This window comes from Uranotaenia lowii, chromosome 2 (assembly GCF_029784155.1).
Source record: "Uranotaenia lowii strain MFRU-FL chromosome 2, ASM2978415v1, whole genome shotgun sequence".
NCBI classification, from domain to species: Eukaryota; Metazoa; Arthropoda; class Insecta; order Diptera; family Culicidae; genus Uranotaenia; species Uranotaenia lowii.
In genome coordinates, this window is record NC_073692.1 from 320,191,513 (window position 1) to 320,205,230 (window position 13,718).

The 13,718-nt window shown below is 35.2% G+C and overlaps 1 protein-coding gene across 4 annotated transcripts in view; it reads left to right on the top strand.

Moving 5' to 3' along the window:
* Positions 1 to 13,718, top strand: part of LOC129743836 (probable serine/threonine-protein kinase DDB_G0282963) — a 378,781-nt gene that overhangs the window by 343,046 nt on the left and 22,017 nt on the right. For all 4 annotated transcript variants that reach the window (XM_055736047.1, XM_055736046.1, XM_055736048.1 and 1 more), the window contains 2 exons: positions 183 to 403; positions 764 to 902. In XM_055736047.1, coding sequence (XP_055592022.1) covers positions 183 to 403; positions 764 to 902 — 360 coding nt within the window. The remainder of the gene's footprint in view (positions 1 to 182; positions 404 to 763; positions 903 to 13,718) is intronic.

Sequence of the window (13,718 nt, forward strand, 5' to 3'; positions counted from 1 at the left end):
CTCATAACAGATGTTTGAGCTTATTTCGGTGTTTCAATTTTTATTTTCCGTGTTCTATCAACGGTAGTTCAGAAATATTGGAAGAAAAATTCCCACCAAGCTTATAACTAATCAACTTGACAAAATCGCATTTGCTTATCGAAGGCATTAACAAAACGTTTTTTATTTTCTCTTTTCCACAGAATCCCATCTAGTCTCGGAGGACCCAGAGAGTAAGAAAGATGAATATGCTTTCGATAATCCGGCATTCAAGACGGGCGAGGGCCCAACAGCAGGAGCAGCAGCTTCTGGAACTGGAAAGACCGCCAGCTCCCCATTGGATCCAAGCTGGACCTCATCCAATCCCGCTACCAAGCAAAACAGCTTGGACAAACGGAAAACCGTGGACGATAGCTTTGTCAATGTGAGTATTTGTCTCAGATATATTTTATCCTGATAAGTTTAAAAAAATTTCTGACTCTCGGAGCTTGATTCTGATAGGTCATCAAAAATTTTTTTTAGATTTATGTTGAGTTAATTTGAAAAAGCTACCGCCACTATCAAGCTCAGTTTTATCGTCTTGTAAATACAATTTAATGATTACGCTTCATTTCTTCCATCGTAAATCATCCGGCAATCTGCGCCGCTCAATAAATCATTTCCAGCGACCGAAAACGCCCACTCACGTTTTCACTTTTTTCCATTTATTTTTTTTTTTAATTTCGTCGGTTATATTTTTTTCCAATTTCCTTCAACAACACAACATATTTACTTCTCATTACAGAACGCCACCCCCCGGCTGGTCTCTCTCCGGGGATCCGATTTTACCGGGCTCGGTGTCGAAGTTTGCGGTGGCCTCAAGGAGGGCATTTTTGTCAAAAAAGTGATGCCCCAGGGTCCGGCAGCCGGTTTCATAAACAGCGGTAAGTTAATTGACATCATCTTCTGCAGCCCTCCATGTGAATTCGGGGGGAGAAAAATCCGTAAAAGAAAAACAACTCGAGAATTGTCATTTCACTTATTCACCTGTACAAATGGTCGGTGAATGATCGTAGGGCAGCGGTTTTTTTTTATTATTATTATTTTCATCATTTGCTTAGAGCTGCATGAGCTTTCGATTTCCGAGTTACTTAAGTATGCGCGCGATGCTCGTATTCTTCTCTCTTTAATGGCCATCATTTGTGGTAATTATGAATCAATTTACGATTCATAAAATTTTCGGATGCCTTTGTCGGTTCGCGTTAATGAGTCAAACATCAGCTCGGTTGGAGACCGATGTCCGATATGATTGAATGTAGGAAATTTTACCGCAGAATTGTGTTTCTTCAACTGAAACTACACTGCACTATATTATACTCTGAGACGTAACTTATAATGGAATTGTGTAGCTGCACAGGAATGTTACTTAATTGTGATATTTGACTACTTTGCGGAAACAATTCTCAAATATTACATTGTTGATTTTATTCACACACGTTTAAGTCATCAAAGACATCATGATTACAGCTGTGTAGAGTTTATAGGGACACAAGGAGCTTAGTTGTTAATGCAACTGTCTCTCTCAGCGGTTCGTTCGTTACTGACAGATCTAGCAGCTCGCACGGCCACTCGGGTTCGTCGTGTTCAACTAACTTCCTCATATACATACATGCGCATCCTACATCTCTTCCCTCTTCTTTATTTAAAAAGTTACAAGTTAGAAAAAAAATCTGGGAACCTCATGATATCATAAAATTTAGCGAGTCAAGACCTCTTGACATTCTGGTCAGCTACTGAAGCTTGAATTCGAGTCTTAAAATAAACACTGAACGTTTCGGTTGGGCACATCGATGACGGATGCCTTATCAAGAGTAGAACACTAGCCGTGGTCGCGGTCCAGCACGAATTTCCTGCAATTCTTAATTGTAGTCTTCCTGCTTACCCCTTAATCCTTACTTACGCACATGGTAACGGAGTTCAGTTTGGACTGTCTCATCCTGTCTAGAGCAAAGGTGTTTTCCAAAACGCATTGTACAAGGGAAAAAAAAGGTTTCAAACTAACAACCCACACATTGAACGAATCCTCTACAGCTACGATACAGTGTATTGCTGCCTCAATCACTCACACGCTCTCTCACAACACTGGCAAAATTATAGGTGGACCACTGTCCGTAAGCAGAGCTCCACCAGGTCAAAACCAGTGCAACACTGTCCGAATAAACAAATAGTGTTACAGCACCTAGTGGTGCACTAGTGCAACACTCGGCATAAACAAATACGGTAAAAGTCTCTTTCGCTCTCTCAACAGTATTCTCTTGATTTTTCACATTAAAGTCGTTTCGTCTCTGTGTAAATGGATTAAACCAACACCTCGTCATTCGAAACGAGCGTGCACGCGAGTCGGCAGTCAGTCGGTGAGTGTGAGCGAGCCGAGTGAGACAGGGCGTGGTTCCCTCGGCTGGATGCGACGCCTCTACCCAACGCCGGGCCAGTCTGCTTTCATAGTCTCGTGTGCCTCCCGCACAAGACAAAAGTACCGCGCGTTAAACCCGCTCAATCTAGTCAAGATTCACTTTCTTTCTGATACACTGTTCAAATATGTATCCAACAACGTATGGAATCAAACTAGATCATCTTTACAGCTTTACGCGCCCTACTATAAACATGCCATCTAATTCACCCGCGTCTAGGCAACGATTCGGAAACGCCTCAAAGTCTCTCGGCCACCGTTGAATTGATCACGTGTTCAAGCGCTTGCTTTCTCTCTCACGTCTGAGGAACTCTTCGGACCCGGTCTCCCTCTACAGCATAAAAGCTGAACCAGCACAACTACAATCACACTTTTGTGGGATACCATAAGTAAACGTTTGTATAATACTATCAGAGCAAATATGCAACTACCACGAGTATGCAACCTACGTGTATACCTCTCTACACAGTCAAGCGACTCAACCAGATAAATCATTTCCAGCTTCGTCCCCATCCACAACTTCCAATGGACTCGTTCTCGTTGCTTCCAACAATCGCGCTGCAAATGCCAGTCCGTGTACGGCTGTCTATTTAATTTCACCTATCCAACCATCATCAATCAAACAACACAGATGTCGTTGTAAGCAAGCGAACTTCTCGATGATAGTGCTGAGCTCTGCACTTAAACTCCTAAAGAGAACTCTCCAACAATGTTAATTTTACGCATAACATGGCACACACTCAAGGCCATTTTAAAATCATCCACTGCTGAATTTTGGGGGATTATCTATGGATAGAAACTTTTTCCAAACAGCTTACTCTCGCTCTCTATCAGTCGACTTCATATGTCTCTCAAGCGAATACAAACAAACCTCTTTCTTCTGCGCTTCGGTTTTCAACAACCAATACCAACCGGACCCGTTCTCGCTCTACAGCTTGAAAACTGGACCAGCTTTTCTTCAATTTAACTTTTACTCTGGCGCTGCGGATTCATTCTTTAAACCGGTCCCGCTCTCGCTCTTCAGCCTATATACTGGACCAGCATTATTTTTCTCTTTCTTACGCGCTTCGATTTGGAATTTCCAACCGGTCCCGCGGATCGCTCTGCAGTTTAAAATAAACTGGACCAGCTCTCTCTTTTTACACTACCAAAGTATTATTTGCAATGCTTCCTCGTTGTGCTCTACAGTACGGAACTGGACCAGCAAATTTCAACCATCCTGTTTCTTTTGTTGTTCAATTTATGCTGAGTCCACTAGCTTACTTTCCAAGCCACTGTTTGAGACCTACTTACGCAATCTACTTCACGACAGCACACAAAAAAAAATCCTAAAGGCTGCGCCAAATTGTAGAGTTTATAGGGACACAAGGAGCTTAGTTGTTAATGCAACTGTCTCTCTCAGCGGTTCGTTCGTTACTGACAGATCTAGCAGCTCGCACGGCTACTCGGGTTCGTCGTGTTCAACTAACTTCCTCATATACATACATGCGCATCCTACAAGCTGTTTACGTCATTGGTCGTGTATTGGTCAGATTTGGTATCAGTTCACTACTCAAAAGACACGATGGCTTGGTACAAATCCAACAAAGTCCAGACCGAACCGAAGATGATAAATCCGTTTGGACCCTTACCAAATCGAATTTGAGAAAACATGTGAAGCCTGTAGATTCTGTTAAAAATTTCTCAAAAGACTGGAAAAGTGTGTAGAGATGAGATGAAGGATATGCAAAAAAAAATCAATTTTAATAAAAAATGAAATAAAATTAAAGTTGTATTCGGCAATACTGCAGATAAATTATACCGGTATAGAATTTTGAATACGGCGAATGTGCCAACATCACTGTTTCGAGATAAACGCGTTCAAAGTTTGACAGCTCCATAAGCTCTCAGCAAAAATATTATTTTGTTTTCGATTTCTCGGAAACCGAATATCGTTCAGATACCTTTGTACAATCGGAATGTAGGTCTTAGAACGTACTTTTTTACTTTACTGATAACTCGGTTTGATTACATTTGGCGCATTCGCCCTTTTCAAAATTCACTACCGAAATAAAATAAATGTTTATGGCAATATTTGTTCATCTGGCAGGGTTGCCAGCATTTTTTTTTCAAAAATCAGGGAACTGGCGAAAACAAAAATCAGGCAAAATCAGGCTACGATAAAGTAACGGAAATTTAGCTAAAAGTGATGACGTTTTTTTTGGTTACCGCTCCTCATTTTCTCTCTAATATGTGTTGTGAGCATACTTGGTTGAATAATTCTACTGAATCAAAGCAATCGAAAGATTCCCTTTATTCCCTTTTAAATAAGAACTCAAGGAAATCTTCCGATCGCTTTGATTCAGCCACATTTTCACTTTTTCACTTCAGCAACCCACCCATTTTTCATCACATTCGCAAAAATCAGGCAAAATCAGGCATATTTTCAAAAATCAGGCGAATTCAATGGCTTATCAGGTTGTCAGGCAGAGCCTCGAAAAATCAGGCAATACCTGAAAAATCAGGCACATTGGCATCTCTGCTGGCAACATTAGGCAAAACAAACAAAACAAAGCCAGTCATTGATCTATTCTTGTGAGTGACAAACGTGGCTTAGTGAATCTCTGATTTGAGAATCGTAAAATCACGACAATGGCGTGGTTGGTAGAATAAGGGCAGAGAGCGCAGATTGTAAAGGCTGCTGCTACGAAAAATTTGTTTTTGATTCAGCCTCCAGTAGAAAGACGGATTGACACAGGGAGCACAGATTTTTAAGGCTGCTGCTACGAATAAAATGGTATTTTAATTCAACCTCCGGTAGAAAGACGAATTAGCACTGAGAGCACAGATTTTCAAGGCTGCTTCTATGAACAAATTTTTTTCTGATTCGGCCCCTGGAAAAAGTCGGATTGGCTTAGAGAGCGCCGATTTTTATAGCTGCTGCGGATTGTTTGTTTTGATTTTGTCTTCTGGTTAATAAAAACGGAATTGGCTTAGGAAGCGTAGAATTTTAATGTTGCTTCTGCTGATTTTTTGTTCCGATTTAGCCTTTCGGTGGAAAAGACGGAATTTTAAGGCTGCTTCTGTTGATAGTTTGTGTCTATTTGGTCTTCCGGTGGAAAAAGACGGAATGGGCTAAGGAAGTTCAGATTTTTAAGGCTGCTTCTGCTGATAGTTTGTTTGGCCTTCCGGTGGAACAAGCCGGAATTGGCTAAGGAAGTTCAGATTTTTAAGGCTGCTGCTAGTGATTGTTTGTGTGGATTTGGCCTTCCGGTGCTAAAAACGGAATTAGCTTTCAAAGTGCAGATTATTAAGGCTGTTGCTGCTGATTGTTTGTTATAATTTGACCTTCTGGTTGGGAAGGCTAAGAATACTATCGAATTATTCCGGCTCTCATAAACAGAGACAAAGTGTGAAGAATAGCACAGTTTGGGAAAGCTGTTGCCAAGAGTGTTTTCGGATTGTTCCGGCTCTGGTAAACAAAGACAGAGCGACAGGAAAAGCACAGATTGGCAAGGCTGTTGCGAAGAATATTTTCGGATTGGATGAAAAATATGCAGTAAATAAATAAAATTTTAAGATTTGAAAAGCTTTTGCTGAGAATGGAATAAGGAATTGAGATGAGGGATATTTGAAAAATAATAGATTGAATTTTAAAAAAGATTCTATTGAGATTAGATTTGAGTAGGAATGTAGAGATCAGTTGAAGGATATGCAGAAAATAAATCAATTTTAACAAACATAAAATTAAATTATAGTTGTATTCGGCAACACAGAAGATAAATTGTATGAAAAAAATTCTATGGCAATATTTGTTATCCTGGAAGCACAAGGCACTATATACATTATCTGTAATTATATGAATCTATAAATGCATCCGTTTGAATCCATTCTCTTTGGATTTTCTGATTGTGAAAACATTGGTGAAATTTTTAATAACAAGATTAAATATTAAGAAAATTACTCATATACCGTGCAGTATATGAGAAGGCAATGCAAATCTTGCCGTGCCTAAAATATCCAAATTTGAGTCCAACTACCGTAAGATGAAAAGATGGGAATAGAAATAGACCAAGAAAATGATTATGATCACATGGGAGAACTATTCCCTTCATTCCGATAGACATCGACACTCAACCAGTATAATATTCATACGCCAGGTTGGTCTCCTGTAGTAGAATGTTAATACATGGGCCCCGGAGAGGCGCAAGATGTGGGTTCAAGTCCTACCGGGAGAGAAGGCGAAATTTTTTTCGCATGTTTTTCAACATCGATTTTCTCTTATCTAGTCCCTGAAATTTCATCTAACACAGTTGTTTTCATTTCTCTACAAAAAAAGTTTCGCTGACTGAATGTTTGAGTTAAGACCCATCTTTGGGTCACAGTTTAAAAATTACTTAAAACTTTAAACCACTTTAACTTTTTTTTTTGATAACGCTTATCGTGATGCGATCTGGAGTTAAAACGTTTTTCATAATTTAAACTTAAGGAAAAATTAGTAATTGAGTCAACATTGCGCATTAAAATTATGCTTTGAAGTTGCTATTTTGAATCATTTTTCAGCACAAAAATTTAGACTTGAAATATGAAAACAAACTTAATTAAATTTGTTTAAGTTTTTTTTTAAATTTCACTTTAAAATCCGATATTTTTTCAAATACAATATCATTTGGCTAATTTATTTGGAATTATAATAAAGTGTGAACTCAGTTTATTGGCCTTGCCGGTAAAAGTCATGTTCCTTTAGAAAGAACAATTCTACAATATTATGAATTTAAAAATTTGTTTCTTGAAGAACAAATTGATGATATGTGAAGAAAATGATTCTTGTCGAATTCAGGAGTGAGAGGGGGCTTTTTCGGGAAAAAAATCGTCTTTTTCAGTAAATTCACGGATCCAAAACACTTTTTTTAAAAATAGATCAAATTTAAACATTTTTTCAATAAAATCTTCACATAAATTTTAAAACTCATTTATAGAATCCAATTGATGATTCAATTAAAAGAACTTCTCCAAATCTTGAAAACGATTTAAGTTTTGGATTAAAAAATATCTCCAATTTTTTTTATTGAATCTTTAAAAGTTCGTTCAAAATCTATTTTTTAACAAAATTGGGAAAAGTGAACGAATAGAGTAGGATTTTTTTTATAATATTTTGAAGTTTGATCAGAAAAGTGCAGAATTTTCTAAAATAATTTATAGGTACCTATTTTCAAAAGTTGCAAGACACCAAAATCAATCAAAATTTGCTCTTAAATTCTTTGCATCTAAATAAAATGTGAATTTTGTGGCCTTGTGTTATTTATCAATATCCTTTGAATGTCGAGTTGATGTGTCTTGGTAAAAATCATTTTTCGTGTTTTTATTTTTCAGCTTTTCTCTTGCTCTTTTATAAAAATACCTAGATTTTGGCTGGATTTCCCGGGGTATTACTCGTCTTCGAATTTTAAATTTAGAAAACAAATGCCCGTATTTGCCGACCTGGATACGTTCAGAAAAATTCTGGGAAGCCTACTCAATAAACAACAGGTTACATGAAATAAAAAAAATTCAAAACTAAGAATTTAGAATTACATACTTTTCAAACTAAATCAATAACTTTATTGAACTTTTCATCACAAAACTATTTTTTATAATTAAATTGTATGTATTGGAAAAAATGTACAACTTTGAGTCTTTCAACACATTAAAAATTTCAAGTGTGATGCGTGCAGCCAAGATTTACCAAAAGCCCACAAATTTTGAGCGAAGTTTCGGTAACGGACTTTTTTTCATTTTTGTATTGAAACTTTAAAAGTATCCTTGAACTGATTTTGCAAGTTGAAATGTACTGTACTGTACTTATCACGAATTTTCTATGAAGACTACAAAATCACATTATAACAGATTTGTATTGGTCAAGCAGAAGCAGCTTTAGCAAGCATTGATGAATAATATACAATGTATTGAATATCATTTTTCATTCAATTGAATCACATGTGACTGAAAATGAGATTTCTGAATTTTCCAGATGCATAAAATTCTGAAGTCACGTTCGCTTGAGTTCATGAATTTTGAAAATTCTACCAGCTTTCAGGAGAATAATTTTTGATGTTTAAAATTTTCGACTATGTTAATTTTACTTCAATTTTTCCCTTTTTGGGAAGGGTTAGCCTAACCTTCAAAAAGCTTGATAATTTTAAGAAGATTTATTTCTCTTTACTTTGTTTTTTTTTAACTTTTCTTTGTCGAAGACATTATGAATATTCTGCTTTTGTAAATATGTTCAAATCACTCCCTTAAACATGATGCAAAGTGTTCATTTAAGCTTAATATGGATTTAAAACTTTCTTGACTCGTGTTCATTTAAAATTAATATGGATTTAAAGCTTTCTTGACTCGATATTTGGATTAACAATCTAACCATGTTAGAAGAGATGACGATCCAGAATAAAATCCATGTACTTAATGGTAATCAGAAACAGATTTCAAAGAAAGATTCCAGAAAACAAATACAATATACAACATACAATATACAATATACAATATACAATATACAATATACAATATACAATATACAATATACAATATACAATATACAATATACAATATACAATATACAATACACAATATACAATATACAATATACAATATACAATATACAATATACAATATACAATATACAATACACAATATACAATATACAATATACAATATACAATATACAATATACAATATACAATATACAATATACAATATACAATATACAATATACAATATACAATATACAATATACAATACACAGTATACAATATACAATATACAATATACAATATACAATATACAATATACAATATACAATATACAATATACAATATACAATATACAATATACAATATACAATATACAATATACAATATACAATATACAATATACAATATACAATATACAATATACAATATACAATATACAATATACAATATACAATATACAATATACAATATACAATATACAATATACAATATACAATATACAATATACAATATACAATATACAATATACAATATACAATATACAATATACAATATACAATATACAATATACAATACACAATATACAATATACAATATACAATATACAATATACAATATACAATATACAATACACAATATACAATATACAACATACAATATACAATATACAATATACAATATACAATATACAATATACAATATACAATATACAATATACAATATACAATATACAATATACAATATACAATATACAATATACAATATACAATATACAATATACAATATACAATATACAATATACAATATACAATATACAATATACAATATACAATATACAATATACAATATACAATATACAATATACAATATACAATATACAATATACAATATACAATATACAATATACAATATACAATATACAATATACAATATACAATATACAATATACAATATACAATATACAATATACAATATACAATATACAATATACAATATACAATATACAATATACAATATACAATATACAATATACAATATACAATATACAATATACAATATACAATATACAATATACAATATACAATATACAATATACAATATACAATATACAATATACAATATACAATATACAATATACAATATACAATATACAATATACAATATACAATATACAATATACAATATACAATATACAATATACAAAAACAAAAACAATAAATCTTTTATGTGGCTCTTTCAAACTCTGAAAATTTTGTAAACTTTGGGCTCTTTCGACACAAAAGGTTGCCGACCTCTGGTCTAGAGCGATATAGGGCTGAATTTCGAGAAAATTTCACGACATATTTCTTAACACTTATTTATAAACACCTTTTGGGATGGAGTAATTCCTCGTTACTACGGTTATTTCATTTCTTGAACTGAGAAATTTTACTTGGAAAAAATCTCTATTGGGGGGGGGAGGGGGGTTAAACTTTTAAACCCCCCCGTTCACACGGCCTTGATCCCGAGGTTCGATGATGAGTTCGGTTCTATGAACCAAAATATTTTTTGCTAATATTAATCGGGATTTGTCTTACTTACAAGTGTCTACAAGTAGCAAAAGCGAGTGGACGCCTTGACCGAAGATTTCCTCAACATGCTAAATATGTAGATGTCTTACATATTTTTACTTAATACATGTCAATGACCAAACAACAACAATGGGTAAGTCCACAATTTATTTTGGCACCGTAGCATTGGATTTCATAATTAGTTTTCGATAAAAACTTGTGCCGCTACTAAACTCACCCTGTGTTGAAACCTGAAGATAAATTTACTCATAAAATGTTAAACGGCGGAGCTCCGAATCCATAACCTGTTTTAAAAGTTGTTACAACGGGTCGTATAAGCTCAGGGCTGCCACCCAAAACTCTGGTTAAAAAATCATCAAGTTCATCCCCTGACTTCTGATCCTGAATTCTGACGATGTTCTAAGTTTGAAGCACAAGTTTTAGCTTAACCTATGTTTTGTTGTCACTATTGAATACTTTTTGACACTTTCAGTCAAGTCAAGTCACTTCGCCAAGTGACCGGGATTCGATCTTAGAAGATTTGAACGCCATCCTCTAGGCCACGGAAGGTGAAATAAAGACAAGTTTGTAATTCACTTTCAACTTGTACTTAAACATAAATAAACACAATACTTGGCGACATTTTGACGTGATCTTCATTTTCATCGCCCACCACTAAACAATCCAAATTAAAACAGTTTCCCCTGGTCACTATGCCACGGTTGATGTCATTTATCCTAAACCGTTTTCCTAATCTTAACTCCAATATTTACCCTCGGGAGACAAGGCAAAAAATGTCTTATTTTAAATTTAACGATCCTATCTAGGCACTAGCACTTGATTTTAGTGCGTCTTCAAGCAGTGGCCCGATGCGCATATTTAGGAATTTGGTTTGGGGTACTTTTTTACATTTGGTTATACTTCACACATGATTCAATAATGTTTTAGTTTCAATAATAGTTGAATTGCTACAATTTTATACATCTGAAAGTTAAAAAAACAGTTTTAGGCTTGACGAATTTATTCTAAGAGTGTGACCACAACTGGTACCTCTACCCTCCCTTGAATTTATGAGCGGCTCACGAAAAAAGTGAGAGTGCATTTCATATTTCAATCCTACCACACGTTCGTTTCGTCAGTTAAAGGTCCCACCATATGCTGAAACGTTCATATCGTTATTTTTATTTTCAAGTGTCCACCACCTGGTTTAGGTCCCAGAGGATGTGGGTGACAAAACCCATAACAAGTTAGTTAATATTTGATCTAGATGAGCGCCTATGTAGTTTTTTTTTGTTCGATGGTCGCCTGGCGTTATGGGTAAATACGCTTCAGCGTTGTATGTTTTTTTTTTACTGAGTTCCAACCTCAGGCTTGGAATCTTGAGCGTTTCCCTCGGTTTGGGATTAGTGCGGGTGGCTCGTAAAAAGTGTGAAAGTAGAGTTATTAGCTATAAAAGCGCGATAATATCTTCGACCATTAGGTCGTTTAGTTTGCTGTTTAACAGTTTTCTATGCATTTTATGCATCCTTCGGATGATTAACTAAGTGAACATAAATGTCTTGAATCTTGATGATTATGGTTACATTTTTCCATGTTTTTTTATATGAACACTAGCTGATCCCATACGAACTCCGTCTCGCAATCCGTCCAATAATTGCAAAAATATTGGACCATCACTTCGACTGTCGTCTGTTACTGAATTTGAATTCAGAAATCAATTGACCGTGCCAAACAACCACGTGTATAAATTTCGACTAAATCATTGCATAACAACGCAATTATTGCCAAAAATTTAAACCCCTTTTGGTGGCCTCTTTTACAATCTATGATATCTGAAATCGATTGCCCTTCCCTAAAAACTCCCGTGTGCAAATTTTCAAAACAATCCCTTCTATAATAACGTCAATATTTCTAAAAACAGTTAAAAATTATTTTATATGGACGACCCCTTTCGTCGACCCCCGGCAAAACATTTGACATCTGAAATCGATTGCCCATCCCTGAAAACTATCGTGTGCAAATTTTCATCCCAATCCGATGTTTAATAACGACGTTATTGCAAAAACAATGAAAGGTTTATATGGACGACCCCCTTTGCTGGCCCCTTACACTGAATTTAATACATGAAATCTATTGCTCATCTCTCATAACTCTCGTGTACCAAATTTCGTCTGAATCCGATGCATAATAACGAAAAATTTGCATCAACAGTGAATAGTTAACATAGACGACCCCTTTGGCCGACCCCTGATTTTAGTTTGGATAAGTGAAATCATTTGTTTGTCCTTAATAACTCCTATGTGCAAATTTTCATCCCAATCCGATGTACAAAAACGTCAATATCACTAAGATAATGAAAATTTAATATGGACGACCCCTTTTGCCGATCCCTTACACTAAACTTGAAACCTCAAATCGATTGCACGTCACTCAAAACTACCGTGCACCAATTTTCAGCTGAATTCGATGTATAATAACGACAATATCGCAAAAATAGCGAAAAGTTAATATGGATGACCCCTTTGGCTGACCCCTTACACAAAATTTGACACCTTAAATCGATTGCTTGTCTTTTAAAACACTCATGTGGATATTTTCATCACGATCCGACGAAAAGTAACGTCAATATCGCGAAAACAATATTTGTCTTGTTTGGACGACCCCCTTCAGAAGGGGTCATCCGAAAATCGTAAAACATTTTTCATCTTTCCTGGTCCTTATGAGCATCCATGCCAAATTTCAGACCTCTAGCTCTTAAGACGGCTGAGTCTATAGAGGACAAACAAACAAACAAACAAACAAACAAACATACAGAAATTGCTTTTTATATATATAGATAAATTTAACAAGGAAAAAAGGACAATACTAAGTGTTCATATCAATGTCTTGATTTGAGAAACTTTTTATATACTTTTACAGCAGTGTTATCAACACATTATTAAGAAAAAAAATTGAAAAAAAAATGTAATTACTTACTTTGTAAATTACTTACTTTGTAAAGTTTAAACTCGCTGGAAACGTCTTTCAAGCGTAGGTCCGACTAAATTGCCACCCTCACAAGAAACATTCTCCGATCGAACCCGCCCAGCTTGGAGATCATTAGCTACCAATAACTTTTCTGCCTTCAACAATTTGCCTCGTTTCGTGCCATATTCCTCAGTTTTCTCAAAATTGTTTCCCCTCTTACAGCGCCCTAAGGTATCCATCTGGGTACAAATGTCTTACCTGTGATTGGTGTTATTATGCACT